Source organism: Castanea sativa, chromosome 2 (genome assembly GCF_040712315.1).
Source record: "Castanea sativa cultivar Marrone di Chiusa Pesio chromosome 2, ASM4071231v1".
NCBI lineage: Eukaryota > Viridiplantae > Streptophyta > Magnoliopsida > Fagales > Fagaceae > Castanea > Castanea sativa.
Genome location: NC_134014.1, coordinates 52,086,406 through 52,104,723, shown reverse-complemented (window position 1 = coordinate 52,104,723; position 18,318 = coordinate 52,086,406). Strand labels below are relative to the sequence as shown.

Here is an 18,318-nt window from a genome sequence, read left to right as displayed (position 1 = left end):
CACTAAAATTATTTTTTTACTAATCGATAATAAGGAAAAATCTTGCATGAGACTTGCTCATAAGATTGTGTTTCACTGACATACATGAGACTCACATATTAGTGAGACATACGTCTAACAAGTAATTACTAGCAATAGCTAGTAACACAAAGGTAAGATAAACCTTTTTGTTAGTCGTTCAAATTTGAGGTCAACAATAAAATTATTTTTTACTCATCGATAATAAGAACAAATTTTGTATGAGACGTGCTCGTGAGACCATGTCTCATAAACATACATGAGACCCACACATTAGTAAGACATAGGTCTAATGAATAATAGCTAGTAATAACTTAACTATTACAAAGGGAAAAAGAGAGGTACTATATCTATAACATTTTTACAATAAATAATAAGTGATTTGTTGTTATTAATTCAAATTTGAACGTAATACTAATATTACTTTTTTGCCTCAATAATAATAACCTACTACTTAAAATTTATTGTAAAAATATTGTGAAAATATCGTAAATATCACATTTCTCATAAATTAATTAAAAATTTTAAAATCGCACTTTAATATTCAGGTAACACTAGTTTACACTATGCCATTCCCATTGCATCACTCACTCTCTCACTCACTCTCTCGTTCAGTTCTGGCTCACATTTCTGAAGAACAACATAGTGCGCATTGCGCACCCTCCTCCCTCTTCTCTCCTCTTCATTCCAATTCTCCTCCAATTCTCCCTAGCTATTTCCTCAGAGAATCCCAAACCCTAGATCTCAACCTCAACCTCTAAATTTTAATTTTTTTTTTTCTGTGAGCTCGAGTGGCTATGGCGGCTCAGTCGGCTCGGCTACTGGTGTATTTCTTGACGGCGGCGTGGCTCGCGGTCGAGAACGAGTATATTGCTCTGGCTTCGACGACGCTGTCGTTGAGGCTAATTCACCGCTTCTCCGACGAAGCAGCGAAAGCGCTCAAGTTTTCGCCGTCGGAGACAAACGGCAGTGCCGGAGTGTCGTCGTGGAGGAAGAAGAGCAAAGACTATTACCGAGTCCTGTTAAGCAATGACCTCCATAGACAGAACATGAAGCTCGGCTCTCACTACCAACTCCTCTTCCCTTCTCAAGGCAGCAATACGGTGTCGTTCGGAAACGACTTCGGATGGTTCGCTTTTTATATACCTTTCCATTTCTTTATATGTTAGTTTCAAAAATATATGATTTTCTCTGATTTCTTTGTGTGTTGTGTTTTGTTTAGGTTACATTACACTTGGATTGACATTGGAACTCCAAATGTGTCATTTCTGGTAGCATTGGATACAGGGAGTGATTTGCTTTGGGTTCCATGCGATTGCATTCAATGTGCTCCCTTATCTGGCGCTTACTATAGCTCTCTGGTACGCTTTACTTTGATCAATAATTTTGGATCTCTATTTGCTTTTACATCATCTAATATATATACGTTAGGATTGACATGTATGCGAAAATATTTGAATTGGAGGAAATTTTGATGAAGTGAATGGTATTGAAAATTTCGATAATTCAATAGTTACAATTGGAGATGTCTCTGTTGGAAACACTAGGAGGTGCACAAAGGTCGAATTCAGATTTCAGAGCACTTGGTTTAGTTAGAAACTACCGCTTATCCCAACAATAGTTTAAGCTGATAGAAAATTGTGAATTGTGTGTCTTTATGTTTCACTAATGATTCTTGTTAAACTAATGTTTCAAATTGATTGTTCCTTTTGTTTTTATCATCAACCTGTTTTAAAAATCGGCAGAATTGCGTTGATGCTATATGTTAATGGAAGGTAGAAAGGAGACAAGGTTTGAATTTAAACCACATGCTGTGATATCACGATAAACTACCACTAAACCCAAAAGTTTAAGCTGTTAAGAAATGGTTAATTTAATTATTATAACACAATTAAATCTTCTGTCTAACACTTCAAAATTAAGGATTCTTACCAAGAATCTTGTAGCTCAATTGGAACCTCTAATGAAGACATCCAAAGTTCAAATTCCCCACCCCTACCTATCAATGTAACAAAGGAAATTAAAGATTCTCGCTAAATTAATGTTTAATACTAATTGTTTTTTTTTTTGCTTTTCATAAACCTGTTTAAAAAATCATTTGAATTGCGTTGATGCTACATGTTGAGAATTCATAGGAAAGGGAATTATATTTTAACTGTCAATGTCAAGACATTCATTCTGTCTTTGTCAGTTAAAAAGGCATAAGCTCTAGTTTGTTCCTTGGTATTGTTTTCCAACTTAAGGACCCATTACTGATTTTTCTATCTTGAGAAGGAATATCAGCTCAAGTGGGTTGGTATCATCTCAATTAAGTGGACTTTGACAAATTTGGATGAGTTAAATGCAACTGAAATGTACAGAGAAAATATGAAATGAATGCAAATAAATCAATTAAAGTAGAAATCCGACTCTTGCATTAATTGAGAAGTTATTACAAAAGATTCTGGGCATGAAGCTTCAAACTCTCTCAAGAGCAAGGATCTGCAACTAAACACTGAAGGAAATGACAATTGCAAGTCTATAAGAGTTGGTGATGCTTCTTCTCTAAAGCTCTCCTTATATATGCTTCAATCCTGCCAATTATTGATACTTTAGGAGAAATATGTCTCTTTTAGTCTTTGTCACCCATGATTTTGGAATTAGTTATTTTTAGTTGCCTTTGATTTTGTGTCACTCTTTTCTATATTATTTCTCGAGACCTCACTTGTCAATCATGGATCACTCCTTAGTTCTCGATCATTCCTTATTCTTAAGATTGTATTTTGGGATGGTTATTTATTCATGTATAATTTGTTTATCCTATGACATTATCCATGTGTCGATTTATATTATTTCTTGAGACCTCAAATGTTTTTCACGAATCATTTCTTAGTTCTCAAGATAGTTACTTGACATGGCTTGCTAAATTCCTTAGGCAGTTTACTATCTGTATGGCCTTTTGAATATAAAATCCTTATGTTACATTTGGCCAATTGATCTTTTGTTAAGAGACCATACATGACTACACTTGGTGATAATAATGATTCTCTTCATGCTATAACTGTCACTTGGACACATTTTTTCCCCCTTTTAGTAAGCCAATTTCAAATTCAGGGTAAATTTTTTTACTTCATGGATAAGCCCCTCATCTATTCCTAATGTATGTGATTATACTTTTGCATCATTCTTGAATAATCTATGCCTTTTGAAATACCATCTTCTTAGAGCATCCACACTAGATGTGCTAAATGTGCCAAATGCCAAATATTTGGCACATTTGGCATACCAAACATCAAAAAACCCCTTTATCAGATGTTCCAAATCTCCTAATTTTTGCCACATGTGAACAGTATCGTTGCATTTTGCCACGGTACAGACGAATATGACATTCCAGTTTATTATTTTTTTATTCAACTTTTCTTTCTCCTCTCACTTCTTTAATTGATTTTTTCTCTCTCCTCACAATTTGTCTCTCTCCCAACCGGTGTTCTTCCTCAACCTCAAACGTCTTTCTCTCTCTCTGCACCTCAAATCAAACCCAAAAATCTTCTTTCTTCTCTCTTTGCACCTCAAATCAAACTCCAATTCGTAGTTCAAAACAAAACCCAGAAATGGAATCATCACAAACCAAACAGATCTTCATCCTGTTAGAGTAAGAACAAAGGAATCGGCGATGGAGGCGAGGTAGAGCTTGGTGCCAGGGACGGCGAAGCCGTGAAGATTGGCGTGCGAGCAGTAAGCGAGGTTCGTGAGGAATTGGTGATGGAGGCGAGGTAGAGCTTGGTGCCAGGGACGGCGAAGCCATGAAGATCGGCGTGCGAGCAGTAAGTGAGGTTTGTGAGGGCGAGGTCTGCCGCCGAAGTGTTCGTCACGATTATGCTTGTCGACGACGGTGAAACCTGGTTTTTATTCAGGTTAGGCCCGTGGAGTTGGGGTTCGGATCGGATCGAATGGAATGGAATGGGTTTGGTTGCAATCTGTTCAATCTATGGGTTTTTTTTTTTGTTTTTTGTTTTGGCTGCAATTTGGGTTGATCTGATATTGCCATATTGGTGAGTGATTGTGGTGGTTGGTTTGCAGTAAAGGTGTTGTTGCTGCAGTGGATATTGGTGGTTGGTGGTTGTGCTGTTGATGTTGTTGCTGTTGTTGATGATAATGGGGAGAAGATAATATATTATTTTAACGTGTAGTAAATATTATTTTAATGTATAGAATTGAATTATAAAACATCTGATAAATGAGATGTTGTAAAATGATGTGGCAAAATAATAAAGTAGGCTTTTGATATGCTAAAATGACATTTTTTATACCACATCTGCTGTGGATGCTCTAATGTTTAGTAACTCTACTGGCAAAAGGTATTTCGGCATAATGCGTTATCATAGAATACATTTTGAAAAGTGTATTATGGCAGAATGCATTATTATTGCTATTATTATATTTTTTATTAAATTGCATTTTGTATTATTCTGAAACTTATACTGAAAAGTAATTATTTTGAATGTAATTGCATTTGGTTATGAATTTTTGCATAATGCATTTTTTGCCAATAACTGGTGATGGGTTCCCCTTTTTTTCTAAAATAATATTTAAGTTGTCATGCATAGCCTGTTTCAAATATCTATAAAAAGCAATATACTTGCACAAACAAATTTCTACAATTTCCAATAACAAGCTAATTACTACAACAACAAAACCTTAGTCCAAATTTTTTGGGGTGCTATGGACCCTCAACAAGATAAGTTAGGATTGATCACATGTATTTTTCTTGGTTCATTCTATCCTATCCAAAGTTTACTTCCTTAATAACAAGCTAATTACACTAATTTCTTAATAATTAGATAATTTTGTACAAAATAAAATATCTAATAAAAGCAATATACTTAGTAACAACTCCCCCAATTTCTTAAAGAAAATTAACCAAGTTCTACAAGCTAATTACATTAGGAAATGTGCATGTGGGGTCTAGTAACTTCAATGAAATAGGAGAGTGAGAATCCCAGTTTTTGTGGATTCTCATTTCAGCTCCAGAAACATTCTTGTGTCCAAAAAAAAAAGTGACCAAACATTCCCAATAAATGCAAAATGTATTCCCATTCTTAGAAATCTGCAAAATACATTTTAAGTAGAGAAGTATGGACACCAAAAGATTACGAAGTTAAGAAAAAATGTAGAAAAATGAAGATGTATGGGTATATATGTTTCAGCGAAGTTGTGCAGGCTTTGCTAAGGCTTGGTAACAGGTTTAGCACTTATTTCCGATGATTGATTGGCAGGTGCTCCCTTGTATATGGGGCATCTATTATGCAGGATATAGATCTGAACGAGTACAATCCATCTGATTCAACCACCAGCAAGCATTTATCTTGCAGCCATCAGTTATGTGAATCAGGTCCAAACTGCAAAAGTCCTAAGCAGCAATGCCCTTACAATATAAATTACTACACGGAAAGCACATCAAGTTCTGGATTGCTAGTTGAGGACATGTTGAATCTTGCATCAGGCAGTGATAACACATCAAACACTTCTGTTCAGGCTCCAGTCATTATAGGGTGTGCTTCATTGTCATTCCCTGCCACTTAAATTTTAACCTTTTTATTTGTTGAACATTACCAAGAGTTTTCAGGGGTGGCCTAATTAAGAGTTATACACTTATACCTGTTATGTATATTTCTGAATGCAGATGTGGTATGAAACAGAGTGGTGGTTATTTGGATGGTGTGGCTCCTGATGGTCTCTTGGGTCTGGGACTTGGAGAGATTTCAGTTCCAAGTATTCTTGCTAAAGCAGGATTGGTTCGGAACTCTTTCTCAATGTGCTTTAATGACGATGGTTCGGGGAGAATATTTTTTGGGGACCTGGGACTGGCCACCCAACAGTCTACTTCATTCCTGCCTTTAGATGGAACATAGTACATACCCTATTATATACTTTTAAACAGTTTACATTTGTTTCCTATCTCAGTCAATCTGTCTTTTAAGTCTTTATACTCATTCTGAATTCTTCATTGTGATAATTACGAACAATGCATGTTTTGATTCAGTAAAACCTACATTGTTGGGGTGGAGGCTTGTTGTATTGGAAACTCTTGTCTTAAGCTGACGAGCTTCAGAGCATTGATTGATAGTGGGGCATCATTTACATTTCTTCCAGATGAAGTATATGAAAAAACTGTAAATGAGGTAATTTCCTTTGCATTTCAACAATGTAATGTTTATTCCTATTTCATTGTTAATGCCTAATGTGACTTTCTTTATAATAGTTTGACAGACATGTCAATGCTACAAGGTCTAGCTTTGAAGGATATCCTTGGAAGTATTGCTATAAATCCAGGTGAACTTGCATGACATGAAGAGTTTGAGAGCTACCCTCCTCTCTCTTCCTTGTATGTTTATGTGTATGCAGGCATGTATGTGTTGTGCTGACATTCAGGTGGTTTTTCATGAAACAGTTTGCAAGAATTGCCCAAGGTTCCCTCTGTGACACTCATGTTCCCATTGAACAATAGCTTTGTGGTCCATAATCCTGTTTTTATAATCAATGGCAGTCAGGTGGGTACAAATTAACTTCTGAAGATTTTCAACTGGGTATGATGTTTCACTTCTCCCCAACCCGGATTTCCATTTTAAGGAATAATTGAGTTATAGGGCTAAAGTGATTGGACTGGAAGTTGTTAGAACTTTGACTGTAGCAATCTTAGGTTTTAATCTTTAGGTAATTTTCAGAATTGCATTTAAACTTAGCATAAGGGAACCAAAAAAAAAAAACAAAAAAAAAAAACAAAAGTATGACTTCTTTGAGAGCTTTAGAAGTAAATTGTTCATAACCTAAGAAATTCAACAAGGATAGATTAGGAGATGATAGTGAAGCTCTGGTGCTCTTCAGTATGAAATATTTTCATTCCAATCTTGGGGCAAAGATTGACATTTATATTATCTTACTAGTGTAACCATGCCACAATTTCAAGCGATCTGGAGAAACAAATTTAATACTAAGCTGCGCTGAGCACCTGTCTTGAGGGCTATGTCCTTAACTCAAGGTGAACCCCATAACTGTTTTATGATTTATTTGTATTTTGAAGAAGAATAGTTATATCATAGGTGTATAGCTACAAAGTTATATCATGTGGTTTTTTTTTGGCTTACAACAAGTGTGGGGAGGGGGGTTCAAACTCAGCTTCTCCCCATGGACAGTGCAGCTGAGCACAATGGTCTTGGCTTATATTATTCATGATGTACTTGTTAAATTGACTTGTGGATAATCATACTAAAAGTTGCCTAGTAATATTATCTGTCAATCTAATACTTAAATCGTGGTGTAGTTGTTAAATTGGGTGGCAAGTTTAAAATATTGTCATTAATTGGGGGAAATACTTACAATGACTAACACTTTGCTTTTGAGCTGCATTTGTTCAATTCTTAGTAATTAATGTAATGGATCATACTGCATTGTTGGCTTGAATTAAGACTATGATTTATATGTGCGCTGACTTTTAGGGAGCATGTTGGACTACATGATGAATATATTTAAATTGCTCATTATATCTTCATGCGGTAGAAGCTTATAAGGTAGGAATCATATCAGTCGGGATTGGTGGTGCAGGATCTAAAATTGTGCCTTTGTGGTGCAGGGAGTTGATGGTTTTTGTTTAGCCATACAGCCAACTGATGAAGATATTGGAACAATTGGACGTGAGTATGCAACATTTTTTGGTTGCAAAATGTATACTTTAATCTATTCTATAACAAACCTCCACCCCTTTATAAAAATCCTCCTCTTCTTTTCATTAAAAAGATTTAAAAAAAAAAAAAATCTAATGCAGAGAACTATATGACCGGATACCGGATGGTGTTTGATAGGGAAAATTTAAAGTTGGCATGGTCCCGCTCAAATTGTGAGTTTCCCTCTCTTTAATCTATATCAAAGACCTATTCTGATATTCACAATTTCATCGTGGCTTGTTAGTGGATGCCCTTATGCAATGTTTGAAACAGGTCATTCCACTTGGAAGTGGGATGCCAACAGCAATTTGTTTGCCTTGTCATAAATATTTATGTGCATGATAGCTTTTGGAGATATGCCATAGTGGTTAAAGTTGATTCAACATGCCGAAATGCTATTCAAGTAGGAATGAAACCATGACTCTACTTGTATTGTTTCTTTACTGTTGATGTAGGTCAAGATCTTGGTGATAGTAAGACAATGTCCGTGACTTCCCCTCCAGATGGCACACCATCTAATCCATTGCCGACAAATGAGCAGCAGCGCACCCCTGGCGGGCATGCAGTTTCTCCTGCTGTTGCTGGAAGAGCTCCCGCCAAACCGTCAGCTGCCTCAACTCAGCTCATCTCATCCAGGTTCTGTTTATTAAGATTGCTGCCGGAGCTGCTTCTACTGTTAAATATTATTTCAGCCTTTAAAGCAAATACTGGCATCCTCTAAATAGATCTTCAATGATTTAGGTAGTCTTACATGTAAATCCTGTGTTCCTCTTCTTCTTCATCCCCTACTTTTTAATTTTTTTTCTTTCTTCCCAAATATATAAATATGTAGCTGTCATCCAATGCCATCAGTTTTTATCTTTTGGGTCATTGGGTTAGTTGGGCCATGTAGGAACATGTATTGTATTTTCTAGGTTTTATTAATATATCCTTTGCTTTAATCTGCTCATCTGCGATGCATTATAAGAAATTATTTTATGGCCTCTGCTAAGCACTTGGAATCTTGCGTGGGGTTCTTGACTTATTGGTTGAAGTATTTTCTTTCAGTCAAGAAAATAGTACAATAAAACTGAAATCTTTAGTGGTCTGTTTGAGATTTTTTTATTTTGTTGAAACTGAAATTTTTTTTTTTGAAAGTATTGTAGATAAAGATAAAAGTTAACTGAAATAGTACGAGACTCATGAATAGTACTAAAAAATGCAATGGGACTCATGAATAATAATAAAAATAAGCTGAATAATAAAATAAGTTGATAAAAATAATTTTTGCCTGGTCAAATCTTAGAAAAAAAAACAGAATAATTAATTGAGGTTGTTTGCTCCTGCAGTCCTGCTATTGTCGGTAATGCATTGAATATGATATTGGTTTGGCTGGCTCTTTTGGGAAATATTTAAAGAGATTGATATCAAATGGCATTCTTAACTAATACTGTTGTTTTTAAGTTTTTGTTTTTCCATCACTGATTCTGACCTCAACATATTTAGGTTTTCAAGGTTTTGTTATTTTAAAGTAAAAGAATCCGAATGACAACTGGGTTCCTGGAATCTGTTGAAAGTTGAATTACTGGTCTACTAAAAGATAAAAAACCTTAAATTACTTTAATCTTGTGCTCCTATCATCTGATTCGGCCGTGTGCAAATCCTCTTTTCCCTTGAGGGGCTATGGTTACATCTAAGGATTTTTAGAAATAAAACAGTAGACAAAAGGAAGTTTATGGTTATATTTCAAGGGATAATCGGGACCTTCTCAACAAGCAAAACTTGATTTTTACTAAAATATTTTCATACCTCTTTATTAATCATAATAGGCCTTATTTAGGCTTACAACTGAACGTAAAAACAAATCCAACACCTAAATTATAGAAACAATTCCTACAATTGCTAGCCTACTAATTTGATAAGGATAAAGGCAATTGTCATCCTATTAAATAACAAATATTTGAAATATTAGATAACAATCAATAGCTAAGATAAAGATAAACTCGTAAGTAAATTCAAAAGCAAGATGACAATCAATAGTTAAGATAAAAATAAACTACTAAGCAAATTCAAAAGCAAGAACCAGTCTGGTATGGCAGCTGGTACGTAACATCATCCAAGTGCAATTTTATGAATTCTATCAAAAAAGGTGCGATTTTACGAGTATAGTAATAATTCTTTGATGTGTTCGAACGGCCAAGTGACCAACTTGTGTAATAGTTTTATGAATTAGCCGGATGATATATATATATATATATATATATATATATATATATATATATATATATAATTCTTTGATGTGTTCGAACTGCCAAGTGACCAACTTGTGTAATAGTTTTATGAACTTGTGTAATAGTTTTATGAATTAGCCGGATGTATATATATATATATATTTTTTTTTACCACCAACTCAATATATAATTGCTAATTTTGATGAGCTGCTTGTTCTATTATTCTATATATTCCTCGGGGATGGTGGAGCACCAGTGTATTATTTTTTTCTTTCCTCTCTTTTTCTATTTCTGCTCTCTCTCTTTCCATGTTTTTTTTTTTTTTTTTTTTTTTTTTTTTTTTTTTTTTGAGAATGCTCTTTCCATGTCTTATTAATATGCTTGTCTTTTGTTTGTATTGACCCAGCCAAAACTTTGTTTGAGAAAAAAATATCCCTCTCTGCTACATATGCGGCTATGCCCGGAGTTCTAGTCTTCTAGTCTAGACCCAGGTTGCCAGTTGCCAGTTGCCACCAATTATTGATAACTTCAAAATCAAATTAAAAATGGTACTACTTTTATTTATTTATTTATATTTTTTATGTTTTTAGCCAAGGCAGTTTGCCACGTGCTTTTGTAATTGAGAAATCCATTTCTTCTAGTTAAAAAAAAATAAAAATAAAAGAAAGGATACCGGAGTCAATATTTCTCATTATTTGCTAATATGGACCTTTGTTTTCTTTTTCTCCTCTTTGGTTAATCAAGTCGACATGGTTGCATGGAAAGGTAACGGTGGCGGAACCTGAATTTTTCCAGAAGTTGATTTTCTTCAGTAGGTGTTTGTGATTTTGTATAGTCACTAAAGAAAGAAAAGAAAATTTAAGTAAAACGGCTGGTTTTTTCTTGTTGGTTTCAAGTAGAGGGGAAGAGTGAGATATTGCAATATGCAATTACCACACCGACATGTAAAAGTTAATAGGATCAACAAAATATAAAGGTAAAAAAAGTTACAAAGTCTTAAAAACACATAGATGTGGTAATTGTATGATACAATAGCTCTCTAGCTTTTGAATCTAGGTTCTTTATGAGAAGACTGGATAGCAACACTAAAATACTAGCAAGGCAAAAAATTGTTAAGGATATTTTCCAAGGGATATCAAAACATTGTTATGATATAATATAATTAGGACCTTTATAGGTTCTTTGTATTAGCAATGTAATTATAAATTACACACGTGTACAACATTGTACATATTTTATATGTGTACCATGTAAGTTTACATGGCTAGTACAATGTAAATTAAGAATTTTTCATAATATATTTATCCTGCAGATTTTCCTAAAGGACCTAAACTTCAGTAGCTTTTTTAGACTTAGCTTTTTTCCTTTTTCTTTTTCTTTCTTTATGTTCGTTATAGGCCAAGCCCATAATTAATCTTTGTAAGCAGTGTAGCGCATGTTATGTAAGCTCAATTAATTAATAGACAAAATAGAAGATGTCATTGTCACGAAGTTTCTTTGCAAGGCTCTCCTACCACCCTATGAATGGTGATTACCACTCCATTTTGGCCTAATCTCTAGTGTGCTTTTCCAATCAATGAAAACTTCTTTTTGCTCAACTGAAAGTCGGTGAGGGAATCACTTGCATTGCCAGCATCTTTGTTCTTCAAATAGTTGAAGAAGCCATTCACGCCTCCCTTAATTGCATATATTCTCTGTTAAGGAAAATGTGTTTTGCAAGTGTTTAAGGTGGGTCTTTGTCCCCCCAAACTTTTAGTGGAAATGGGGAAGAGGATTCGAATCCATGTTCTCCTTCATGGATAAAAAAAATGAACAATGACACTTATTTTTAATTTGTTCGAATGAAGAAATAGATGCTTATATTAATCATCTTCATCACTTTTACTGAGTCAGATAATGAGTCTTATAATTGCAACATTATTCAGGGGCTAATCTTCTAGCTGCACAAATGTCTAACACCTTTAGTCAAGTAAATGTTAATTCTTTTCTAAAGATCTCATTGAAGCCATCAACAATCTCTTGCATTTTGCAAACTGGGTGATTCAATTTATTATTGAAAGTGGGACTCTTGTTTGTCCTCTTGATTTGCTGTCAAAAGTCCCAAGACGAGCAAACACTGCAGTCCAAGATTAAAGTACCAAACTGGGCCTACTGGAGCAACTCTTAGAAGAAAGAGCTTTGCCTTGTCTTATTTTGTTTTGTTCACTTGCTAAAAGAGAAGTTATATGCAGACTCCTAAATTAGGCATGCACCACATTCACATCTTCTATCTCTATTCACTAAAACATCAGCCATGTCTAGTGTCTACTACACTTATTTTTAATTTAATTTATTATTTTTTTTTGACTTAGTTATTTGTGTGTGTATGAGCCTTATGTATTATATTGTAATTATCTTACTCATGACCTCCCTTATTATGTCATGAATCAAGACATGTCCTATAGGTCAATATTATTTAAAAAAAAAACTAAAATCGACACCATCAAATATTAAGTTCTTGTAATACATCATTTAGAACAGTCAATTATAGCAACTAATTAGGTCAAACCACATAAACCCTTGTTTTTGCTCTCTCTCTCTCTCTCTCTCTCTCTCATATACTTTATTTTAATATGGTATTAAAGTCACTTGTTTATGGCTTTCAATAGGGTTAATGTAATCCATGACCAACAATCACTTGGCTCAATCACTAATGACCTTCCTTCGGGCTAGCATTTTTAACCATCATTTGAATCAGTCATCATCAACTACCATCTCAACGTCTTTCATTCTTTGCGTAGCTTCCAATTTCGGGGGTCTGTTTTTCCATTTAAGGCTCCTAAATCTCACTAATTGGTGTGTAACTCATTCTTTTTTAGTTCAATCTATGCAAAATCTACCAAATCATTGCTCACCTGCATCATCATGTCATCATCCTCAGGCCACCAATGTAGGTGTCCTTCAGTCATAGCAACCAATCTTTGTCACGAGTACAATAATTTTTTTAGGCCCTTGTAACCATCTTCTGGTACTCATTATTGTCGTTATCTACTGCTATCATCAACATTTTTCACAATTCATTCTATATTGTGCTTGGTCCATTTTACATCCATTTCGGTCACTTTTGGTCATGATTTCCTTCATGAGATTAAAGTCTCTAACTTAAGATTTCACCTTGAGTTTGAGGAGAAATGTTATAGTATGTACACATATTTCATATAAATTAATATATATGCTCTCTATGCATATCTTGTTAGTTATGACCCATTATTATGCCCTAAAACAAGACATAGCATTTATCCTTGATTCAAGCATAATCAGTGGCCATTATAAGTCAATCATTGTATGTGTGTAATATCCTTATATTAGCTACACCATTAGACCAAATCAATTTATGTTTGTTCTTTTTTTCTCTTTAAATCTTTTATTTTTTTATTTAAATAATTATAATGGAGTTTTTTTGTGGGGGTGGGGGGGGGGGGTGGAGGGAGGGGCTAGACACTATGATGGAGAAGCTGAATGGACAACAATTAAATTAATTAATGTCACATTCTTGTTATAGTATCATAATTTTCATTAAAAGATAGTATTTTAGTAGGTTCGATTCTTAATATATTTGTAAAGTGAAATATATCATATTCCAGTCCAAGGTAAATGCACTTTTTATTAATAGTGTAATTTACGCCACAAATTCTTGTTTAAAGGGTGCAGCTGTGCAGCTTTTGAGCAAAGTGATTCTTCTGATCATGTTCTCACTTTTTTTTTTTTGATAACAGAAAAATTTCTGATCATGTTCTCTCTCTTCTCCTTTCCTTTTTAATCGTGTTAAATCCCCGAACATCCCAGTTACCACTATTGTGTAATTTATGCACATAGTGAACTACTTTTGTGTTTCATCGGTTCAGTGCAATCAATTAGAGTAATAGCACTGACCCACTGACACGTAGAACAATAAATGGAATTGAAGCTAGACATATAGTAGTTATAACTTATAAATACTAAGAGCATTAGAGCACTTACATACCAAAATTCTATTCCATCTTATTATACCATCTTAAAAAATTACTTTATCAATTATGCTATACCATTTTATAATATTCTCAATATCTAAACTTTTATTTTACAATACAACATATTAAAATAATATTTCTACATAATAAAATAATATATCTAAAAACCCAAATAAAAGTAAAAACCCAAAAACCCAAATCATGAATGTGAAAGTGAATAAAATATTAGTATTTTTATTTTTTACAATTGAGCTACAGTGCAATTCTACATTTAAAATTGCACTGTAGCACAATTTGTTGGCTTTTACAAGTCCGGATGTGTGAAGGGTTTTGAGCTTTTATGCTAAATTTTCCTTACATATGACATATGTCATTTCCAATGTAAATGTTCTTAAGTATTAGAGATTGTAAAAGCCCCAAAATTGTATTTTACCATCTAGAAACACTAAAAGCAAGCATTACCCCCATCAAAAAAGAAAAAGAAAGAAGAAGCAAGCATTACCCCAAAGGGTAATTGTAAAAAAATATACCATTGTGCTACAGTAGCCTCTACAAGTAAGAGGCTACTGTAGCAAGATTGTATTCTTAAATATTATTATTTTATTGTGTTTCTAATTTTTTATTAATAAAAAGAAGAGAGATAGTTTTGTGTTGTATATTTTATTGTGTAGATATATATTATTTTAATGTGTTGTATAGGAAAATAAAAGTTGGGATGTTGGGTGTATTGTAAAATGATATGATATAATAAATAAAGTAGTTTTTGAGATAGTAAAATAAATTTTTTTGAAGAAACCGGATACGAATGCTCTAATCATACTAACAATAATATAATAGAGTAGCCTACTTAAAAAACAGAAGAACCATGTTACAGTTTAGGTTACTAAAATTTACATAGTGAGCACTTTTAGTTCATAATGTTTTAAGTGGTTGCTATTGATCTCTAGAGCTTAAAACAGGTGTTTTTTTTTTCTTCTTAAAGATTTTTTTTTGAAAGGTTATTCTTAAAGATTTAAATAAACACTAGTAGTTCGTTTTTCAAATTTCAAGGATTAATAACGTTTACCTAAAACTTAAAAAACCAAATGTTGCTAAGTAAATAAACTGTTTTTAGTTTAAAGCTAGTTTTTTTATAAGAGGGGGAAAAAAACTTAAAAACAAAAATTAATAATTTACCGACCTGCGGCAAACTTTACTAAAAATCTTCTAGCCCCTTCAAACTTTTTGAGCAAAAGCAACATATAGACAGGGCCTTTTTACTCATCAGAAACTGCTTGTCCCAAAGTCATATTTGAGGGACAAAGAAAAGGGGGACATAATCTTTCATTTAAATTATATGCGAACTCATGTCCAAAGAACGGAAAGATTAAAAGGAAAAAGGCAGGAGTACTTATGTCTTCTTGTGCTTTTGGACCTTGGAGCCTTAGATCTCCCTTGATTATTGTTATTATTAGAAGGTACAACTTTTTTCTAAATGCAGAGGTGGTGGTGGCCAGTGACCAGAGGGCATTAGACAAATCATGCTCTGTTTTTTTGAACTCAATAATTGCTTACCTTCTCCCTTCTCCCTTCTCCATTGTCTTTATTTATGGAATTATGGTACAGTCCAAAACCCTTCCTACTTGCCCACTATAAAGAACTGCAATTTTTTATTTTATTTTATAAAGTTCCAAAACATTTAAAATAGTAATTTTTACTTATCTATGGCTGCGAAGGATAAGTACAACACGAACGGGACCACGTGTGCATGAATTTTTACGTGATCAAAGAATATAGAAAACCTTTTAGCATAGCATTACGTACGGTGTGTAAACAAAGGATACATGTGCGATCCTAATTATGGCAGATTTGCTAGAAATGTAGAATAAAGTGTACAAAATGATAAAGCACGATTAGATTATGGCAGAATCTTAGTAATTTTTTTTTTTGGTTTTTTTTTTTTTTGATAACGGATAAGATCGAGGATAATTATGTTGGGCTTTGTGGAGCCTAGTTTTGTTTGATCTGGTTGACAATCCGACTCGAATAATGTTGCGTGGTTTTTAATAGGAGATTTTCTGAGGCTTAGTCTATGAAGCTAAGGCTTGGGCTGAAAATTTTTTGGCCCGTTTTATAACCCATTGTGAATCCTGTGCGCAGGATGTAGAAAACGCTGTTTTGTGATTAGGGTTTGGTGGTTGTTGTTTTTGAGAGAGAAAATAGACTGTAGCCACACTTTGTATTTTTTCCTTGATAATAGTGAAATCCCTGCAACTCCGTGGATGTAGGTAAATTGCCGAACCACGTAAATACTGTCTTGTGCGTGTGATTATTTTTTTTTTGCGTGTGTTTTCTTTATTTTTGTTTTTAACAAGTTTAGGAATTCGTGAAAATTGTCTTGTGCGTGTGATTATTTTTCTTTGGCGTGTGTTTTCTTTATCTTTGTTTCTCACAAGTTTAAAAATTTGTGAAAATTCCCTACATATTATAGGTTGCTTTTTTTCCTAAACGTGAACATAGTAGTATTGTACTTATTGGATGTATAGAGTCATAGCTAACTCAATCCCATTAGGATATCAATGAGCACAAGCCAGTATTTCATTAATAATCCATAGACACTTTTCATTATGAGAGCTGAACTCAAAATCTAGTGCCACCAAACACATGGGGGTAAACCTAGTGACCATTGAACCACGGCTTTTGATGGTTCAATGTTTTTACAATTAAAGTGTAATTTCAACTCCCTTAATTCGAAGTAATTAACCACTTTATCATGCAAATGTAACTATTTCCAATTTTGGTGGGTTGATATAATTAGGAATGATCACAGTCCAGTCTAGTAGCTAAGGTCTATATCAATCAATCCAATCATATCGGGTTTTAAAAAATTTAAATTGTTACTGTGTATTGACATGTGGATTGTTAACCGATCTGGCAAAAGTAAATCAAAGGTTAGAATAGTTGAATCAGTGAGTCATTCATGTAAATTTTCAGCACTTTCATAGAAATATTTAGTGAATGGTGACCACGTCGATCATTATTATTGAATTTCTTGATGCACCATATGGTTGTATGTATAGATTTTGCTTATATGAGTACTTTTATTTATTGTGAACATCATAGTGGGACATACAGACATTTTGGTAAACACAAATAGCAGGGAAAGATCCCCTTGCTATCTTGCATTTTAATTCTTTAGTTCTCTCAAATTTTTAGCTAAATGTGAGATACATGACATTTATTTAATTTTTGTATTTTTTAAAAAGAATTATTGAAGTTTTAAATATCACATATTCATATTTATTAAAAATTAAAGAGAATTAAAAGATTTAATTGGAAGGGAAGTGTCTCCCACCAATAATAAGGTTTCTTTAGTCATCTTTCTTGTACTTTGTTTGGTTCCTTAATTTAAAACCAATTTTGGATCCTCCTTGATTATGAACAACAAAGAAGGGTAGTAACTACATATTTCTTAGGCTTGACAATTTGTGTTCGCAGGTTGGGTTCGTGTCATGTCGAGCCATAAGTATTCGGCTATATGAGTTGACCTGAACCTGACCTGTTAAGTAAACGTGCCAAGAATCCTCAAACTGAACGCGACCTGTTTATTAAACAGGTCGACCCGATCCGACACGTTTAACTCGTTTAATTAACAAGTCATTAAAGGTTAATACAAATGACCCATTTAATAATCTATTTGATTAATAGGTCATACCAAACCTATATAATTTTTATTAATTCCCATATATCTAAAATTAAAATACAATTACAACTATGAATATAATAATAAACATATAAAAATCAACCATTAATTAAGCAATAATATCAAAATAACTAATAATTTTATAAGCTCAATGAGTCAAACTAGTCAGACGGCCAGGTTCACATGTTGAACACGAACACGACCTGTTTATTAAATGGGTGAACTGTGTTAATCCGAATATGACCTGAACTCGTTTAGCCTCAACCTATGACTTATTTATAAACGGGTTAGTCGTGTCGGGTTCGCAGGTCGCGTCAGATTTTGCCACCCCTAATATTTCTCCTACTCTATACAGTAATAAAGCTTCTTCTGGCCATCATTTTAGCCATCAACCATTCCAATAATACAAGGGTTCTTTCTCAGTCATCAAGTACGAAATTATATACAGTTAGCAAAAAAGTATGAAATTATACATACTAGCCCCCTCCTCCTCTATCTTTATTTTGTGCAAATGATAGGCTTTAATCCTATGCTCTTTGTTTCACCAAACCAAATAATTATAAGTCTTAATAATCAATGCTACGGGAACATATATTCTATCAAAAAACAAAAAAAGTAGTTAGGAAGTTTCATATTTCCTTTATCTTTTTGTTCCTTCTATTTTATTGTGTCAAATGTTCTATAATTGCCGAAGGTTTAGGGGTCAAACTTTTGGGAAT

General features: G+C 33.7%; 1 protein-coding gene across 2 annotated transcripts; it reads left to right on the top strand.

Annotated features, from left to right (window-relative positions):
- The first annotated feature begins 586 nt into the window (after positions 1-586).
- Positions 587-8,667, top strand: LOC142625725 (aspartic proteinase-like protein 1). 2 transcript variants are annotated; one of them, XM_075799425.1, is made up of 10 exons: positions 587-1,147; positions 1,241-1,379; positions 5,308-5,549; positions 5,681-5,908; positions 6,041-6,179; positions 6,260-6,330; positions 6,449-6,548; positions 7,628-7,688; positions 7,820-7,891; positions 8,174-8,667. In XM_075799425.1, the coding sequence occupies exons 1-10, from the start codon at positions 816-818 to the stop codon at positions 8,437-8,439; spliced, it is 1,650 nt and encodes a 549-aa protein (XP_075655540.1). In that variant the 5' UTR covers positions 587-815; the 3' UTR covers positions 8,440-8,667. The 2 variants fall into 2 exon arrangements, with proteins under 2 accessions (XP_075655540.1, XP_075655541.1); XM_075799426.1 differs by lacking the exon at positions 7,820-7,891.
- Positions 8,668-18,318: the final 9,651 nt, after the last annotated feature.